The sequence below is a fragment of the Stigmatopora nigra genome, chromosome 2, assembly GCF_051989575.1.
Source record: "Stigmatopora nigra isolate UIUO_SnigA chromosome 2, RoL_Snig_1.1, whole genome shotgun sequence".
NCBI lineage: Eukaryota > Metazoa > Chordata > Actinopteri > Syngnathiformes > Syngnathidae > Stigmatopora > Stigmatopora nigra.
In genome coordinates this window covers 9,667,166-9,685,604 of record NC_135509.1, presented here as the reverse complement: position 1 = coordinate 9,685,604, position 18,439 = coordinate 9,667,166, and the positions used below count along the sequence as shown (strand labels likewise).

Here is an 18,439-nt window from a genome sequence, read left to right as displayed (position 1 = left end):
CAATGTCTTCCCTGGAGATGTCGGCTCCATTTTTAAACATCCCTTCGGCGCAAGCTTGGTTCTTCTCCATGGTTCTTTCTAGAATGTCTGGAAAGTTCGACGCTTGAGCTACTTAAAAGGAACTCTTGCTCTTGCGTGGACTTTTGCGCATTTTGAGCAGTTTGAATCGTTATCGCTTTGCTAGGCGTCCGAGTAACGCGTTCGTGCGTCGGTTGAAACCAGAAATTGTCTTAATACCTGGCCTTTGCACATCATTCAGGTGTTGTGTTTCGGGCGTTCTTTAAAGTCAGTCATCACAGGACCTCTAACCCTCACTTTTGCAATGACTGCCGAGGAACAAACGAGCGAGGGACACCACGACATCCCCATGGAAGGAGAGGACATCACACCCGAGAAAGATGGGGGTGTTTTGAAGGTAAATACTAATCATATTTTGTCGACAAACTGCTTGTGGAGATGGTGTTAGCTGAAGTTAGCTTGCTCCCTGCGGGCGCCTAGTGTGGGATGTTCTTAACACTAGCCAACAAGATGTTTATTGTCCTTAATAACTAATCACGAGGACTTCCAACAGCCTTCATGAATAAGACTTAAAATGCATATTTTACCAACATGAAATTTGAACATTTACTTATGTCCATGCATTTTTATTTAATAACTTTTTGCTGCCGGTTGTTGAGCACGTGTCAAGAATAGAATGTGCTTATAGGACGTACATACTGCTGCTGTATGTATCAAGACAGGGTAAAATAAAGAGTTAACTCACTCATTCAGCGACAAAAATAATTACTTTACGTATGCATTCTAAAACCACCTTTTGAAGAAGTTAATCGTTTTGTTTTTCTCGATTGTTTTTTGATTCTAATCAGATAAATATTGCAAATCACTGTCCAAACGTGCAAGACAGCTCATTTGCATCCTAACCTTAGCTATACTTTCATAGACATTTTCGTGTTTGTTTTTTCGTGATATTGTTAAGATAGCTTCTTATCTTCTGAAATTGTTAATTTTGTAAGTTTTAGCAACTGGCGTAAAACAGGCCATTGTGATTTAACAATAAATAAAGCTGGTTACTTCATAACTTTTCTATTTTAATGGTTTGCAAAAAAAAAATCGTGGGTCAAGGTACTATTCTGTATCCCTCACTGCATTTACAGTTGGTGAAAAGGGAAGGCACTGGAACCGAACTGCCAATGATTGGAGACAAAGTGTTTGTGCACTATGTGGGAACCCTCCTGGATGGCACTCCTTTTGACTCCAGCAGAGACCGAGGAGAGAAGTTCTCCTTTGAGTTGGGCAAAGGTTAGTGTCCTATTCTTAAGAAGACTTTGTAAACCAGTCACAATGAGGACCACACTTGTATATCCTTGTGTCTGTGTGTGCATGCAGGTCGAGTTATAAAGGCATGGGACATTGGCGTGGCCACTATGAAACAAGGTGAACTCTGCCAGCTCATTTGCAAATCAGACTATGCGTACGGTTCTTCTGGTTGCCCACCCAAAATCCCTCCTGATGCTACACTAGTTTTTGAGGTAAGCGTTACTTTGCTTTTCCCCACCTTTGTTCTTATGATCACTAGCTTCTGGTTCCTTACCATTATTTTATGGATCACTCTTCCCACAGGTGGAACTTTTTGAATTCCGATCGGAGGATATAACCGAAGATGAGGATGGAGGGATTATTCGTCGCATTATCACGAGAGGACAGGGATACTCCAAGCCCAATATAGGAGCCACTGTTGAAGGTAAATTGTAGGATAAGGAAATTCAGATACTCAAATGTAATCCAAATAGTTATTTTCTAGTTTTGCGCTTTATTATTCATTTTTGGTCCATTTATAAAGCGATGTCATATCAAATCCAAACAATATTATTATGCTCCTCTTCAGTGAGTTTGGAAGGCACCTGCGAGGGGCGTGTGTTCGATGAAAGGGAACTCAAGTTCGAGATCGGAGACGCAGAAAGTTTCAGTTTGCCCACCGGAGTCGAGAAAGCCATCATGGCCATGGAGGAGGGAGAGGAATCGCTGTTTCACATCAAATCCAAGTAAAGGAGCATGTTTAGTGTGCAGCCACAGTTACAGAAATCAAAGATAGATTATATGTCACAGTCAGGCCGGGTGATTTTAAGATTGACACCCAAAGTAGATTTAAAAATATATATATTTCCCCAGTGATCAGCTTTGTCCCATTTTCCCGAGCCCTTTGTTAAAGTACAATTAAATTGTTTACTGATATTACATGGTCCTCAACCAGTTAAATATAACGACGACAACAAATCAAGCATGTGGTTGAATATATTTTGCTTCTTGCAGCTATGGCTTTGGGAATGAAGGAAACCCCAAATTTAACATCCCCGGCGGTGCGCTTCTGCAATACAAGATCAAGCTGACGGCCTTCGAGAAGACAAAACTGTCATGGGAGATGAACTCGGCAGAGAAGTTGCAGCAAAGCGGTGTCGTTAAAGAAAAGGGGACGCAGTACTTTAAGGTATGTGTGGGTAGCTTGTTTTTTTTTTTTTTGGCTCTCAAGAAGTAAATGCAAATGTGAGACTAATTGCGTTTGCTTTCAGGAGGGGAAGTTTACGCAGGCCTCTGTTCAGTACAATCGAATCATTTCTTGGCTTAAGAATGAGTTGGCGTTGTCTGAGGAGGAGAAGAAGGTGGCCAAAGCGTTACGACTGGCTGCATATCTCAACTTGGCCATGTGCTACCTGAAGCTCAAAGAGCCCAACCAAGCGCTGGAGAATTGTAACAAGGCAAGAACTCACCACAGTGTTGCAGCCGTTTTTGTTTTTGGCCAAAAATATTTTTTTGTCCTAGTCAGCTCAAAGTGTGTTAGTCTTTGAGTCTAGTTTTCATTGATGAATACTCAAGATTTGAGTATTTAGATCGTTTTTGTCTATTTATTTGTGTTCAGTGTTGATTAAAGCCTGTTTGATGTGTAATTACAGGCTCTGGAGTTGGATGAGTCCAATGAGAAGGCGCTATTCCGTAGAGGGGAGGCACTGTTTCACATGATGGAGTTTGACAAAGCCAGGGATGACTTTCAACGTGTTGCTCAACTTTATCCCGCCAACAAGGCTGCCAAAAGTCAGGTATGACAAGGTTAAACTGCGATTTTTGTGAACAGTAAAACTCAAGAACTATGGAGAGGTCTTAAAATACTCTGTTTATAATTATTTTAAATGATGGCTGTTAGAGGTAGTGAACTATGATAACTGCTTTTTTTGTTGAAACTAGCAACATATTTTGTTAAAGGAATATAGTGCATTTGAGTTGTTTTTTTGCGATGAGATATCTTTTCAATGTCCTTCTGCTTTGATTTGCCGTAACACCTCCTTTGTTGTCGTCCAGCTGGTACATTGTCAGAAGCAAATCAAGGCACAGCATGAGAAGGACAAGCGCACGTATGCAAACATGTTCAAGTTTGCAGAAAAGGATTCCAAGGTAAAGATTCTTTGCTTTCACCCGAAATGTTGAAACATCACCATGAGGAAGCATTTTTTACACTAACTAAAAGTTCTAAAATGGGAGGGACCCCATCTTACCCTTTTACCTCTAAGACTGGTTTAGATGATGAAATAATGATCGGAATTGTTAGCCGAAATGTTTGAATTTCCTGGTCTGACAGTGTTTTTTTTTTTTTTTGTCTAAAGAATGTGTGCGAGAAAGACGAAAGCAAGGAGAGCAATGGCTGTGAAGATATGGAGATAGGGAGTGGCGACAAGGAAGAAGTGGGAGATTCCAAAGCCTAATTGCCCTAAACTCCTAACTGTTGGTGCTGTGTTTTATTATTTCTTGTTTTTGACCTTTTGTTACTTCAGCAATTTGTGTTTAGCCGCGTGTGCGTGCGAGTGAGTCTACAAGAGTACTGGCTTTGGTGACTTTGTTCATCCAGGCCTCTTCTCGCTGTTGTTATTGTGGTGGAAACATGAGCAAGTGGTTTTAATAATTACTACCCCTGGCAAAAAATATTAAATCACCAGTTTTGGGTGAACGCTCAACTCAGGTTTTATACTGTCAAAAAACTCAGATCACAAACATGGAACTTTTTTTTTTAATGTGCAACTCGGTGGCATGGAAAAACTGTAAAGGAATTTAATTTTACAAAACTATGGCAATTAGTAAATATAACTTTTAAAGACAAAGTACAGGAAACAGAAAAGGAATCACTCATTTTTGAGTGAAAAATGTGAGCACGTCCCATTCCATTTCCAAGACTGGTAATTCCATACTTTTAGCTTGGGGTAGGTACATAACGTGTTCACAATCTGTTGAAACCTTTCAACTTGTACACTTTACAAGCGTGTTTCACAGCTATTTTGCGTCGGCGTGTTCAAAGATGTGTATGTAGAGAATTGACATGCCCTCTCCATTAAGGGCTAATCATCTTGCACTATATTTGTTCTCTACCATTCATCCATCCAAGCACCGCATTATGGGCCTACTGATCAGTACCGTAATGTTCCAAATGTATGTAGCAGGAGGTGATGTGAGTGTTTGGACTTAATATTGCGCTAATTCTGGGTCAACCCACTGGTGCTCTTGGGGCTAGTGACAATGTCATATTATTGATTTTTTTTCCCCCCAAGTGTTATACTTATTTCTTACTTTTTATTGATTCAAAAAAAAATACAACTGGAATTTTCTGATTTGAATGAGAATCAAAGCAGCTGTGAGGACCCATGTGCATGTTCGGCGGTCTTATTTCTCTGCTAGATGAAGTTTTGCAGAGTCGGCCTGTCCAAAGGAAGCTGCTGTGGAGCACCTGTTAGTCTACTTTGCCTGTCTGAAGGGTGGATGTGTGTGTATCTGGCTTGGTGGAAGGAATCAATAAATGATTGTTACAGCCTGCATTGCATGTCCGTTACTGACAACTGGTATTTGTGGCGCTCCTCTTGTCCTGTCATGTCCTTTTCATTTGCACATCCAAAAATGTGTTCCCTGACTTTCAGGTTTGAAATTTTTTAATACCTGTTTGGAATCCAAAACATACCTAAAATGACATTTTCTTTTTTTTAAATGAAGGGAAGTTTCTGGTGTGAAAAGAAAATGCCCGTAATTCTTTGATAACCCATTGTTATAAAAATAGAATTCTTCATTTTTGCACTTTCTGAAAGCATACCATCTTAAAAAAACAGACTACTTTGACAAGTGATTTGGATTTTGTTGTGTTTTTATATTCTGAGCTGTAGATTTTAACCTTGGCCACAAGAGGGCAGTAAAACTTGCACTACGTGATGGAAGACTGCTAAACTAGGTAGAGTATGAACTGTCATTTGCTGCTACAACTTGTAACATTATATTAAACTTGTTAACAATAACTACTACTGTGGTTTTGTGACACGAATAAGATATACACAGGTATTTAAAATGTAAAGAGCTGAGATAAACTGTTTTTTTAAGTTATAGTAAGTTGTTTTATGTTTCTTTACTTTTAGTTAGTGGAAACTGTCAGGAAAATTTCTCCAAAGCTTTGTCCAAATATGTTTTTTTACAGTATGTAAACAGAGCATCAGCTGAGTATACTACAGCTGTAGGAGATGTTATCCTGCAGCTACCTTGGGGACACTGGAGTCAGGTTACAGGATGGATTGGTGCACTGTTGTGACCCATAGGTAGATGCTACAGCAAAATGAATCCTCTGGAGGTGGTAGGGTTCGTGTGTGTGTGTGTGGTGGGGGGTAATATACACAAGTAATTAACATGTTCTATTATAGAGTCACCACATCACCAGTTCAGGCCAGCCAACGAGATAAACTATTGATGCAATGGAGGGTTAATTATAATAGATTGTCCTATATTAGGCCATAGCTGATGATAGACCAGTACCAACCACGATGGGGAAAACTGCCTCTAGCAGTGTGACAAAATACAAATGCAAGTTATTATGATTGTTATTGTTTACTTGAAGTCAATTGAGACTGCATTTTTTAGTTGGGAAGATAAAACCTCAATAATAATACATAGTGAATGGAGCCATGCTTTTATTCAGGAAATGGCACATCACACGGACATCAAAAATAAATCCCAAATGTGAAGTATGGTGGAGGGAGCATCATGGTGATGGTTGGCTTTCATACATCAGATGCGGCATGCTCTACTCAAAAGGAAAATCACAATTTTTCAGGGTAATTTCAAGAAAACAATTGTTATATTGTGGCTCAGTCAAAAATCATGGCCTTTACCCTGTTAAGATTCAAAAGCATGTGCTGGGCTGCAGTCCACTTTAATGGACGCCTTGATGACCAATGTCATTCTGCCAGCCACATTATACATTATAAAGTGGCCTTTGTTAGTGAGTATGGCTTTAGAGAGCATCTGTTTTAGGCCCCTCCTCCACATTTCTCAGACTCAGACCCTACTCTGCAAACTGAAAATGGTTAGGAGTCCTGTCCTGTGATTATTATCACTTCAGATTAAAATAAATACATAAATAAATAAACATTTTGCATGTTTTTTTTCTTTGATCAAACTATACATGCATTCGTCATGATCTCCCTGATGATATCATATTCTAAAATAAATTGATGTTGAAATATAAGACAATTCCTAAGGGTACCCTTCTCTTCCACATTACATGATCATGCAAACAATTATTATGCTTCTCTTTCTTTTTACAACATGATGCGATCCGATGTGTCCCCACCTCTTACAATTTATACATTTATGTACAGCTGTAAAATCTGTGATCTTAAAAGTGGGATCTGTTTGCCAATGCCTCCCTCACTTTAACCTGCCACATGTATCGTAAAATGGCAAGGTAAATAAAACAAGCGTATTTTACTGTGGGTGGCATCGTCAAGCATAAAGTCGCTGTACCGACCAACAGCAATTTGGGAAAAGGTTTTACAAAATAAAATCTGTTCAGATTTTACAATGCCACTGCAATACATATATTAGCAAAATTTGCAGAATATATTTATAAAAATACGCTTGATTGCGGTACTGGATTATTAGTTTCATGTGTGTATGTTTACGTATATGAGTAAATCAATCATCAAAACTCTTAATTTGTTAAGCAGCAAGTCAATTTCCCCCTTGTTTGTACCCACTTACGAAACGACGCGCGCGAGTGTGTGTGCGTGCTCGGCGTCTGTGTTTGTTGAAGTAGGGATGGCGTGAAAGTGTTTTATTCGGTAGAAAACTATAGATTTCTAGTAACGAAGATCCCCACTAAAGCTGTTTTTGCAGTGCAACAACTAAGATTTTGATCTTGATTATATTTCCCGTCGGAATGGGAGCGATCGAGGTATGTGCGCACCGGGGAGAACCGTGTGGCCGGTCATAGCGCGCGCGCTCGCCGGGGACAGAAGCACCGGCGACGGGTTGAGATCCAAGGACGGTCCCCCTTTTCACTGGGCAGATCTACCGGTAGAAGAGCTGATGAACAACCCCGGGGTATCTGCCAGCCGAGTACCGAAATGATCACCACCTTTTTTCCGGTGAAGAAACTGCGGAGGAAAGGCAAATGTGTCCTTTTTGGTGCTATTTTGCTGGTCGCAGCGGTGGCCGTCTACCACGAGATGGTTGCGGCCAAGTCTTGGAGCGAGGGCACCGGTAAGTTGGTATACTTGGAAAAACTTGTCTTGTCAATATTTAGAGCATGCAAAACTGCAGTTTGCACGGGTTTTCATATCAATTTAATGTGAGACAGAAGTACAATTTCACTAAAAAAAACACGTCTACTTTTCAATCAATAAAAGCATTATGTTGAGAATAGTTAATGGATCTTTTTGCACCTATTTTCATTTGTGGAATGTAACTATGATAATTCTATCAAAAAGGATATTTAAAAATAAAAAGTTCAAATTATGCTGAAAGGTAGTATGATCGTGTTTAAGAGTGAATTTTTAAATACATTAAAGTATAATATATAGCCATGCACTGTGCACAGTAAACCAGTATGGCTGTTTATACTGTGGTTTATTTTTGCATTTAGAAAAAATTGGAAGTGGATTGGATTTTAGCCTTGGGCCTAAGGTGGAGCACACCGAGAATGGTGGCAAGCCAATGGACGTGAACAAACATGCATTCACATACACATGCATTTGGAGACATTTGGAGAAAACTGAAGTAAAAAAACAACATTTCAAATACATGAAGGAGCAGATGTGCTAACCACATTACATTTGCTTCAACTTTTTACTTAATGTTATCAGCAAATTTGACCTATTATGAACAAGATCTAAAATGTTATTTTATAGCCATCTATATCCTGTCGCTGTTAAGATTTTAAAATGCAAAAAGAATGTAGGTCAGTATGAACACATTTTTTTAGCCGCGCATTTAACTGAGGCATTAATCTGCTCACTAGTGCGTAATCCAAAGAAAGACATTTAACTATGAACTGTTTTCTTAAGATTTTCAGACAATCTCATTCAGGTGGTTTCAACTTTTTTTCATACACTCAAGTTGTAAAAATTGTGGATGACGGAATGAATGAAGCTTGAATCGAGACAAAAACTACACGTCTTTTAGAGAGAGAAAAACGCCAGACCGTGGGAGAGTTGTCGTGTGGGGTCTGACGTTGGGGGGCAGGGGCAGGTCAATAGTTCACGTCAGTTTTGCTCCTCACATCAGAGGGAAGTATCCTCCTACTAACCACACTTCCTACTGACTTCTTTACCTTAGTTTGCACCGTGTGGGTTTTAACATCACAGCGTCAAGGATCTAGATGATAACAGTGCGCAATTGACAACGCATGACTCACTCTGACATCAACAAGGCCTGACATGTAAACACACGCTGAGATGTATAGTGAGGTAGGGGTCGCCTCACCACACATTCTTTACTTTGACATACTAGGATGCTAACCTCTACTAAAAAATGTAGCCATGACACTCATGGTGGCCAGGATTTAGAGGAACCAGCACTAATGTGGTAGGGGAAACTTTGTACTTCACCTGCAAGTAGTACACATACACTTATCTGCAAAGTCAAATGCATAAAGCATGTGAAGCCAAAACGAATATGGATGAGTCTATTTTCAACATGTATTTAATGCAAATGTTCACTGTTGTGGTTTCTTCTGATGCTGCATTTAAGACTGGGACATGTTTATGACTGAGGAGAGACCAACGATTGGCCGCTTACCACATTTTCTTGATGTTCTATCAAAGCATTTTTCTCACATCACTCTCAGGTCAAATGCATGACATTTAGAAAAAAATAATAATCATAGAGGTTAATAGTACTGCCTTTTTGCATGTTGTTTTCTTTTCGAGTATCATTCGACTTCATGGATACTATTACAGAGAAAACTAAATAAAAGCTGTTTGGCAGGGGGAAATCTCAAATATTTTTACTGTGTAGTATTAAACATGATGCTTTTATTTGTTCTTTTCTTTTTTTGTTGACTTCAAGGATACTATGACAGAAAACTAAATACAAGCTGTTTGAAGGGGGAAATCTATTTATTTTTATTACTTTTTTTATTTTCAGATGCGAAATACTACTGTAATAAAAATAATAAACAAACGTGATTTTAAAACATAAAGATACCCTTTCATCATTCATATATTCAATTAATTCTAATATATGCCCTTAATTCTTTTTTTGGTTCTAAATTTGATTGATACATGAAATAATTTTCACCAATGTGGTGGCTATTGTTTTGAAGAAGAAAAACAAGGCAACAGATAAAAGAGATTAAAATATTCCAAAGAATCTTTCTTAAAATGACACGTCACCAAAGCTGGCGCTGTCTTTTCCAACAACCCCTGTGGGCGTCGGGTTCTCCACCCCAACAATAATGACAGACTCTTTTCCACGAAGCCCTGGAAGCTCTATTCCCTGAGCCCATAAAAACAAGCAACTGTGTCATACGAAAGATGATGATGGTAGCGCCATTTTTGGCCCGGTCATTTCTCAATTGAATAAGATGCAGTACAGGCATTCAATTCATTCACAGATCTTTGAAACTAGAATTAAACGTTGTGTGTGTATACACAAAATGTTTTTTCCGCCCTACCTGCATCAACTGCACTAGGCTCATGTTGTTGAAATCCAGCTTGGTCTTTGCGGTGTTTGAAAAAACCTGTTTTTCCAACACTGAATATTTATAGAACATTCCCAAACTATCCACTGCAGACAAAAACGTGTTTGTACTTCACAGCCCTGAAGAGCAACTTTAAACCTTTAAATTTCATGCATATGAAAGTTTAAATCAATATTTTTCCTAATGTGGTTGTTGGTTATGTTGGTATTAGTTTATCAACATGCTAGCAATCAATAAAAAATAAACAAATAAAACCATAACATTGAGAAAATGCCTATTTTGGTGGCTTTGACCAAATATATGTGGACAGAAGTTGTAATTTATAATGTTTTTTTTAATCATAGTTTCTTAACGATGAATGCAATTAAAACTAAATAAACATGTTAAGAAAACTATTTTTTTTGTACTTAATTATTAATTGCCTTTGAAAACAACAGAGGTCCAATTCTTTTAAAGTAGTTAGAACCAACTGTGAGTTCTCAAGTTTAAGTTCCATTAACAGCACCAGACATCCAATGTATTTTGACTGGGACACCTGCAACACTGAATTTGATGTCTAGTGCTATGACTCTCAGCTAATGGGTTTAATAGTATTACTACTTACCATTACATATTGTTATCCCTTTCTTAGGCTCCTATCCACTTGACGACATCAGATGGAGGGGCAACATGTTCGACCATAGGGTAAGCCCATCAAAATAGACACTAAAAGAAAATATGATGATGATTTGCTACCTGCTTTTTTAAAATACGGTGATGGAAAAGCAAAATTTCAAAAACTATTGAAGCAGTGAAATGCTTGATGTGTATTTTCCAGGTCGGAGCGGGCCATCAACTGGAAAATTATGCATTTGTGCCACAAGCCTGGAAACCTGAGGTGTGTAAGTGTTGGTTATATTGGGCTATCATTTTCAAAAGGGAAGTGATGTTGTACTCCTCCGCATTACTTGTTGAGTAGTGATGAATGTGTAGGTTATCTATTTTGGAGAAAAAAAAACTATACCTATACTGTTACTTCAAGCTGCCCATTCTTCCAAATATTCTCAAATATAAACAATTGGAATTGACTTTTACTTAATGTTACAAGTGCACCTTATCCCAAGTGACATTGCAGACATTCCAACCTTTTGAAGAAAAAAATAAGGAAATGACTTTAGTTAAAGGTTAACCGGCTTTAATGATGGCCGTTGAGCAGCATTGTCCAACATCCTTTTGTGTCAACCAACTGCTGTGCCTCTGAAGCTATGCCAACATTTGTGTAATGCTAATGACAAAGCTGCCTTTCTGCAGCTTTGTTCTCTGTTTGTCGTCTGTTGACATGCAAACACCTACACACCCTCACATACTTCTCAAATGACACAGTTTTCTTGTTTTTCTTGTGTTATTTTATTAATGAGGCGGCTTTATTACTTTACTTAGCCTTTTATAAGGCACTCATTGAAATTATCGATGGCACTAGGCATCCAATCTGCCAACAAAATATGGATTGGAGGCTTTGTGCCATCAATGGTACGGGTTGTTGTTTGTGTACAGCTATTCCAGTGACGATGAATGGAAGCAAAGATTTACAATTTGAATATTCAATATTTGGATTGGATTAAGTTTGCAGCATATTAATGAAAATTCAAATTTTGCAGTAATCCACGGCAGGAGTTTGGGGGAAAAAATATGGTCACTTTTAACTAAATTCTTATGCAAACCTGGGAAAATGGCGTCTAAAGTTTTGACATGGGTTTACTGTAAATAAACTTTTAAAAAAAACATTTATGACAAGATAGCCTCAAAATTTTGACAGAACAGATTGTGCCGATAGACGGGAGTAGAATGTGTGTGGGAGTTTGAAAGTAGAGATAGAGGGTGTCAAAAATAGCGCAAGTGCACTGTTGTGTGTGTTTGTGGTTTGTTTTCTGATTTATGTCAGCTGTCTGTTTGATGCACCAGTTCATGATTTACTGTCACCGTCTCTCTTCTCAGTATAAAGGCCACGTCAATTTACATGTGTTTGAGGACTGGTGCGGTGGTTCAACGGACAGGTTACGCCTCAACTTGCACTATCCACTGTACCCTCATGTAAGTGTGTGATTGCATGCATTATATTGTTTCTCTTTGGAAATGCAATGAAGCCAAAAACTGAACATAAATACAGATCAGCGCTTAACTACACACTCATTGTTTGGTATTGCATAACTTCTGACAAACACATGCAAACAGTAGCATGCCGTCTTGCAGCATTCCACATCCGTATACTAGATGTTCATCTCCCATGACTGTCATCTCCCGCATTTTTTCCAGTCCAGGACCACAGTGCAGAAGCTGGCTGTTTCACCACAGTGGACAAACTATGGCCTCCGGATTTTTGGTTACTTACATCCGTATACTGACGGTACAATAGCTTCGATCAATGTTGTGGCAAAAGACACATTGTGATAAAATTGTTCATTATTTTGTCATTTTTAGGAGAGTTTGTGTTCGCCTTGAGTTCTGACGACAACTCTGAATTCTGGCTCAGCAAAGACGATTCTCCGTCCCATCTGAAGTTACTTGCATGGGTTGGAAAGGTGTGTTTGCTGTCGGTATTACAAAAATGGAGTAGTTCTGGACGTGTGGGTTTATGTTCCATTTCTTTTCTTTCTAGACCGGATCTGAATGGACAGCCCCGGGAGAGTTTGAGAAGTATGCCAGTCAGATCTCCGCTGCAACTCAGTAAGTTCATTTTAGAGAGGGTATGGTCTAGACCAGCCATGGGCAAACTAAGGCACGCGAGCTACATCCGGCCCGCGAGGCGTTTTAATCCGGCCCGCCGACGTTGTCCAAATATATTTTTTTCTGCTCGACAGACTTTCTGCTCAGAAGAGGTACTTTTTCGAGTTGATCCATAAGCAAAATGACCGAGGCACTGACCATGTGGAAGTGGCTGTAAGTACGTCAAATTATATTATCTTGCACACACACAAAAAATAACGCATTGTGTTTATTTTTGGCGCAGTGGAAGTTGTTGGATGAGGATTTTCGGTTCATGGTCATCGAGTCCAAGTATATCTCCCTTTATGTTAGTAAGTATCAAGACTATCAACACTACACAATGCTGTGCAACTTTATATTAAATGTCACGGCCTTATCTTATATATTATGTACTGGAAACAATACAAATTCAGTCAAGTTTAGCTAGATGATTACATCCATGTAATATTGTGCCACCCCAGGGCAACAATATAATATTTATTCAAAAGTTGAAAACAATCCATTACTAACTATATGCTGTCAGTATGCATTTTCAAACATGATGCTATATTTTACCATGTGGTGGCTTCTTTCTGCAGATGAATCTGAATTTTTAATGAGCGACGTTGCTCACATACCACAGACGGCTGCAAGCCACCAACGTCCCACTCTACTCAAGCCGGGCGCTAATACTCCAGATTTAGTGCGAGAAGACCCACGAGATGTTCTACACCAAGGTGCGAGACACTTTCACAACTTCTTATTCCCCCTCTTCCACTCCCCCTCACGTGTGTGCCATGTCATCAGTGCCTCTGCTAGACGGCAGTTTCCTGCAAGGTATTCTGCCCGACTGCTCTTACAAACCCAGCTACACCATAAAAGACTTCCCGCTAACCCGTTACCAAGGACTCCAGTTTGTAAGTTTTGCTGGTTTATTAAAAAAAACTACACATCAAATTAGTTGAAATGACTGTATGCATGCATAATGATGAGTACAGTATAAATCGGCTTTGCAGATTTGTGTAAAATGTTGATGTTTCACCATGAACTTGCAAGCCAACTGGTGGAAAAGTTCATGGTTATCAGGATAAAAGCTGTCTTTTTTTGTCTATTGTTTGATAAGACCTGGAAAGTTTTGGAAACAATTTTCATTTTACTAACATTATTATCTTAAATGTTGACCTGTGGTTCTTATTAAAAAGACTGCATGTTTAGTCACTTTGTGGCAGGTTTATAACTACTTCTAACTGTATTTGCAGGTCCACATGTCCTACATATATCCCAATGATTATACACGACTAACACATATGGAGAAGGAGGACAGCTGCTTCTACCCAGAGAACCCCAACTACATGAAGATGTTAGTAAATATTCATAGTAGAATTTTCTAAGAAAGAACACTGATACATTTGTATTTTACTAAAAATGCTTCTGGTTTGATATTTTAGCATTTATGTCCATCTGAATCAAATATGCAACTCACTAGATTATTAGAGTATCTGAAGTGTTTGTTACTAAATCAACATTTTCATGTTATCTAAAGAATTGGAACACAGGAAAAGATTATAGATAAAGTGACAGAAAGTGATATAGGATTGTTGTTAGAATAACTGTAGATAATCTATGACCCATTTATGTCAGCATTTGCTTGCAGCTGCTTTATAGGCTCTTATTTTAAGATGGTAAAATGCATGCTAGATAGGGTTTATGCCTGGAGAAAAACTTAACAAAGCCAGAAAGTCTGTGTCATATATTTTACACATTTTTACACACTATTTTTACACTTAAGAGTTTAAACCGCAAATTAGAAGCTTTCTAGGAAGCTAATTTCCAAACCAGTTGTTGTTAAGTTTATTTTAAAGTGTTATCAAATTTAAAAAAAAAACAATCTTGCTCGGATATGTAGATTATATTCCGCAACATTTCATCTGAACATGTTCTTTTTGTTTCAGGTTTGGGTTTTCGCAATATATGAGACTTGATCGTCCTCATGAACTGGAACAGGATAACTCAGATAATGGTATTTGTTCTTCTTTTTCAGTGATTTAGCTTTTTTCTTCTAAATGTTTTACTTTCGTTCCTTTTTTTTTTGGGCTTTACTAATTTCCATCTCCCTCTTCTCTAGACTACATCTTTCCGAGGCGAAAGTCAGTCCTTGATGAAGACAATCGCGAGTTTGGCGAGGATCCGTTTCCCAGAAAAATAAAGGCAAAAGCATCCCATCAGAGGGATAGCAATGGTTTCCGGGATTATGGCGATGATTATGACGATTACGCCATGAAACGCCGGCGCAGACTCTTCTCTTTGACTTTAAGAAATCATAATGAAACCTTCAAGAAGTCACTTAACATTCGTAGGGAAGTTAGGCCTCAGCCGAAAAAAGTAGCGGGCCCTTTAAATTCGAAAGCCACACAAAGCTCCAATCGGAAGAAGCGAGAAACAGGGAAAAAAGAAGTACTTGTTACAAAAACAACAAATGTAAAACCAAAGGGAAAGCAAAACACAGCAAAGGGACCAAAGGTTAAACCAGCTGAAAAAACTCAACAGCTTAAACCACTCTTAACCAGAAAGAAGCCTGTTACACATCCAATCAAATCTCCATGGAAAGCTATTAACATCAACCAAACCCAATCCAGGATGCGTAAAGAGTCACTTCAGCTTATTAATGCTTATCCTCCAACACCTGAGCTCACAAAACCACAATTTATGAACAGTGAAAAGTCCAACAGCGCTTCCAAAATAGTTGCCAAGAGCCCTTTGGTAACTACCAAGCAGAGAGACGACAATCCTGGAAAGCAATACCTTGAAAATGCCATGGAAATGTCTTTACCTCGCGATGGAGTCAAAAATTGGTCAAAAGTTGATCCTGCTGACGAGGAAGAAGTTCCTAACAGGGCAGAGAGTAGAAGAGATAGCAGAGAGAGTGACCCTGATGCTTTTTGGGAACCCGAGGGAGAATTAGACGATGAGGAGCTCACACCGGAACCCGTGTTTGATGCCGAAGTGGACTGGAGCCAAACGTTCCAGGTCAACCACGTAGACTTGCAGGCCGCCAGATCCGATTGGATCGACCTGCACTGCAACGTCTCTGGAAATCTGCTGCTGAATTCTGGTGACGCACTGCCCATCGCCAAAATGTTTGTGGCCCGACTCAACAAGCAGCATCAAGAGTGAGTGTTCAATGTTTCACTTGTCACCTTTTACGACGATAGTGGGCGTAGTTTGGTGGCGTAACTGTGGTTTTTATAGAGCCCCTTTAAATTGTAGTGATGTAGCTTAATTGCCTTCTTTTATTTGTGTGCGTGGGTGTAGTTCCTTCACACTGGTTCGCGTGGTTAACGTGGAGAAGCGCGTGGATGGCATCCAGGGCAGCCGCTACCTCCTCGAACTGGAGCTCAAGGACGCCGAGGGCCGTCTCCTGCGCCTGTCACACTACATCTACGCAATCATCCGCCGCAGCCCTCGCTCACGCAGTCAGGACTTTGGACTTCGGCAACCCAAACCTCAGGTGGTGTTGTGCAACCCAATGGGCTTCCGATGGAACCCAGTGGCCGTGATCCATTTCATAGTGCCGGGTATGCTACATTTAAGTGGAATTGATTTTGTAATCTTATCTATAATGACCCTGCCCCTACTCTGCTTGATGTGTTAAACCATTTCACACATCAAGTGTCAAGAGTGATGTTTATATGACTTTGACAGTGAAAAACCAGGCCCGCTGGGTACAGCAGCTCATCGATGACATGGCAAGCTTGTTCAAGGCGACCGGGGACTCCAACTTTAACCTCATCATCACGGACTATAACAGCACCGACATGGACGTGAGGGCAGCTCTCAAGATGTCTTCTTTGCCTAGGTAAGGTGTTTTAGGATCCAAATTATATCTGGTAATGAAAACGTAAATGAGTATCATTATTAGTATTCTTTGAGACATGAGAAGGTTTTAGGTTTGTAATCCCTATTTTTACTAAAGCTCATGCTTGTGTACAATGCGTCATGTCTTATCTGGTCGGTGTATCCAACAATTTGGTTTCTGGTGTTCTTCAGGTATCAGTATGTGAAGCTGAGTGGAAACTTTGAGCGCTCCGCTGGCCTCCAAGCAGGCATCGACCTTATAAATGTGAGTGACGGTCCTAGAACCCTTTAATCAATGAACCATCTCTGTATTGTTGTTCATTTTCTTCTGCTGTATCTTTAGGATGACCACAGCATTGTTTTTCTTTGCGACCTGCACATCCAATTCCCTCCCTCCATCATGGATAGCATCCGGAAACACTGCATAGAAGGATTCATGGCTTTTGCCCCCATTGTTATGAGGCTAGATTGTGGGGCCACACCCTTGGAAGGCAGAGGTACTAGACACAGAGGAAACATCTGGTGGGGAAATACAAACGGACTCAAAATGACGTTGTACATTAATAACTATTTATGTGTTGTAGGTTACTGGGAAGTGAATGGCTTTGGTTTACTGGGCATCTACAAATCTGACCTCGATGCAGTAGGAGGAATGAACACCAAAGAGTTCACTAATCGCTGGGGAGGAGAAGATTGGGAACTTCTTGACCGGTTTGTTGAATTTTACTATAAATGAGCACAACATGAGACAAAACTAGTATAGGGATCCATTTAGCTAAGTTTCATCCAGTTTTTCTTAAGAATGACATAACAACGACACACTCTGGCGACCCTTGTGAGGATGTTTTAGAAAATGAGTGAATGAACGTTGACACACTTTTCAGGATCCTGCAAGCCGGACTGGAGGTAGAGCGGATCTACTTGCGCAACTTTTTTCACCACTACCACTCCAAGCGAGGCATGTGGAACCGTCGCGTGTCGCCCAGATCGCGGTGACCTGCTCAAAACCCACGAGGGGACTGCCCGGAGCACTTTAGAGCTGAATTCTGCTGCTTTCCCAATGGTCATGACTACTGAGCAGCACAACAGGGTGGCACGGCTTGAGCTGGCAAAGTCGTCGCCATGGCGATCGTACTGATAATATCTTGAGTTGTTTCCACTGGTTTTACTGTTGACTACAATGAATTTACTAGCCAACTGTTGTGGGCTCTAGTCTCGAGTGTGGAAATGAAGATATAATGTACATTGCCGAGCACAGTGTGATATGCACCAAAGGATACGGGACTCCAATAATGTGTACACAAAAGTGGCTTTAAGTCTTGCACATTAGTCTCAACTGGAAAACTGTTTTAGTTGTAGTTGTAAAATTCACTGGTTTTGTCAGTGTATATTACCTTATATATATATATATTATGAAAAATTTAACTTATTGACATTTTGAACGTGTCAACCATAATGTATCTGTTATGGCCTCTTTTTAAATGTTTTAAATGTGCCTTATTTGTTATAAGAATGTCAAACTCGTGATTCTTTATCACCAAAGAGGATTTTCATGTTTAGATTGTTTGCCTTTGGTTAAATAACAGCAAAGTCACATGATTTCTTTTGTATTCGGAAATGTAGCAAGAAGAAATCAAGCTTATACAAAGTTTTGATTTCTAGTTTTTTTATGGGTTTGCATTTTAGGATTGTTCTGATTCCTGAAAAGAATCTTATGGTCACGTTGAACTAATTTGATTAAATGCAATGGTCGGGTCAGGATTCCATTTTCTTTTAACTCGTTATTTTAAAAAAGACATCGTATCTCAATGCTGGGACTTCTTATTGACTTTTTTTATGATGTATAACAGTCTCTACCCACAGGGA

General features: G+C 39.5%; 2 protein-coding genes across 2 annotated transcripts; both read left to right on the top strand.

Moving 5' to 3' along the window:
• The first annotated feature begins 43 nt into the window (after positions 1–43).
• Positions 44–4,853, top strand: fkbp4 (FKBP prolyl isomerase 4). Its single transcript, XM_077711861.1, has 10 exons — positions 44–415; positions 1,155–1,299; positions 1,387–1,529; positions 1,621–1,741; positions 1,886–2,042; positions 2,311–2,485; positions 2,568–2,753; positions 2,949–3,092; positions 3,352–3,444; positions 3,654–4,853. Exons 1-10 carry the CDS (start codon positions 323–325, stop codon positions 3,750–3,752), a joined length of 1,356 nt encoding a protein of 451 aa, XP_077567987.1. The 5' UTR covers positions 44–322; the 3' UTR covers positions 3,753–4,853.
• A 2,206-nt stretch (positions 4,854–7,059) lies between these two features.
• b4galnt3b (beta-1,4-N-acetyl-galactosaminyl transferase 3b) lies at positions 7,060–18,334 on the top strand. The gene is made up of 20 exons (XM_077711371.1): positions 7,060–7,557; positions 10,629–10,681; positions 10,815–10,874; positions 11,972–12,067; positions 12,290–12,380; positions 12,455–12,555; positions 12,633–12,700; positions 12,835–12,913; positions 12,984–13,050; positions 13,318–13,455; positions 13,526–13,635; positions 13,978–14,078; positions 14,671–14,738; positions 14,844–15,888; positions 16,031–16,293; positions 16,421–16,574; positions 16,766–16,838; positions 16,917–17,070; positions 17,158–17,284; positions 17,458–18,334. The coding sequence occupies exons 1-20, from the start codon at positions 7,422–7,424 to the stop codon at positions 17,567–17,569; spliced, it is 3,096 nt and encodes a 1,031-aa protein (XP_077567497.1). The 5' UTR covers positions 7,060–7,421; the 3' UTR covers positions 17,570–18,334.
• The last annotated feature ends 105 nt before the right edge of the window (positions 18,335–18,439 follow it).

What these genes read in the sequence shown, in the direction of transcription:
- fkbp4 (XM_077711861.1), top strand. Translation starts at nt 323, where the DNA reads ATGACTGCCGAGGAACAAACGAGCGAGGGACACCACGACATCCCCATG. An exon ending in ATGCTACACTAGTTTTTGAG is followed by an intron (nt 1,530 to 1,620) that starts GTAAGCGTTACT and finishes CTCTTCCCACAG; the next exon opens with GTGGAACTTTTTGAATTCCG. An exon ending in TTGCAGAAAAGGATTCCAAG is followed by an intron (nt 3,445 to 3,653) that starts GTAAAGATTCTT and finishes TTTTGTCTAAAG; the next exon opens with AATGTGTGCGAGAAAGACGA.
- b4galnt3b (XM_077711371.1), top strand. Translation starts at nt 7,422, where the DNA reads ATGATCACCACCTTTTTTCCGGTGAAGAAACTGCGGAGGAAAGGCAAA. An exon ending in GTATATCTCCCTTTATGTTA is followed by an intron (nt 13,051 to 13,317) that starts GTAAGTATCAAG and finishes TTCTTTCTGCAG; the next exon opens with ATGAATCTGAATTTTTAATG. An exon ending in GATTGGGAACTTCTTGACCG is followed by an intron (nt 17,285 to 17,457) that starts GTTTGTTGAATT and finishes CACACTTTTCAG; the next exon opens with GATCCTGCAAGCCGGACTGG.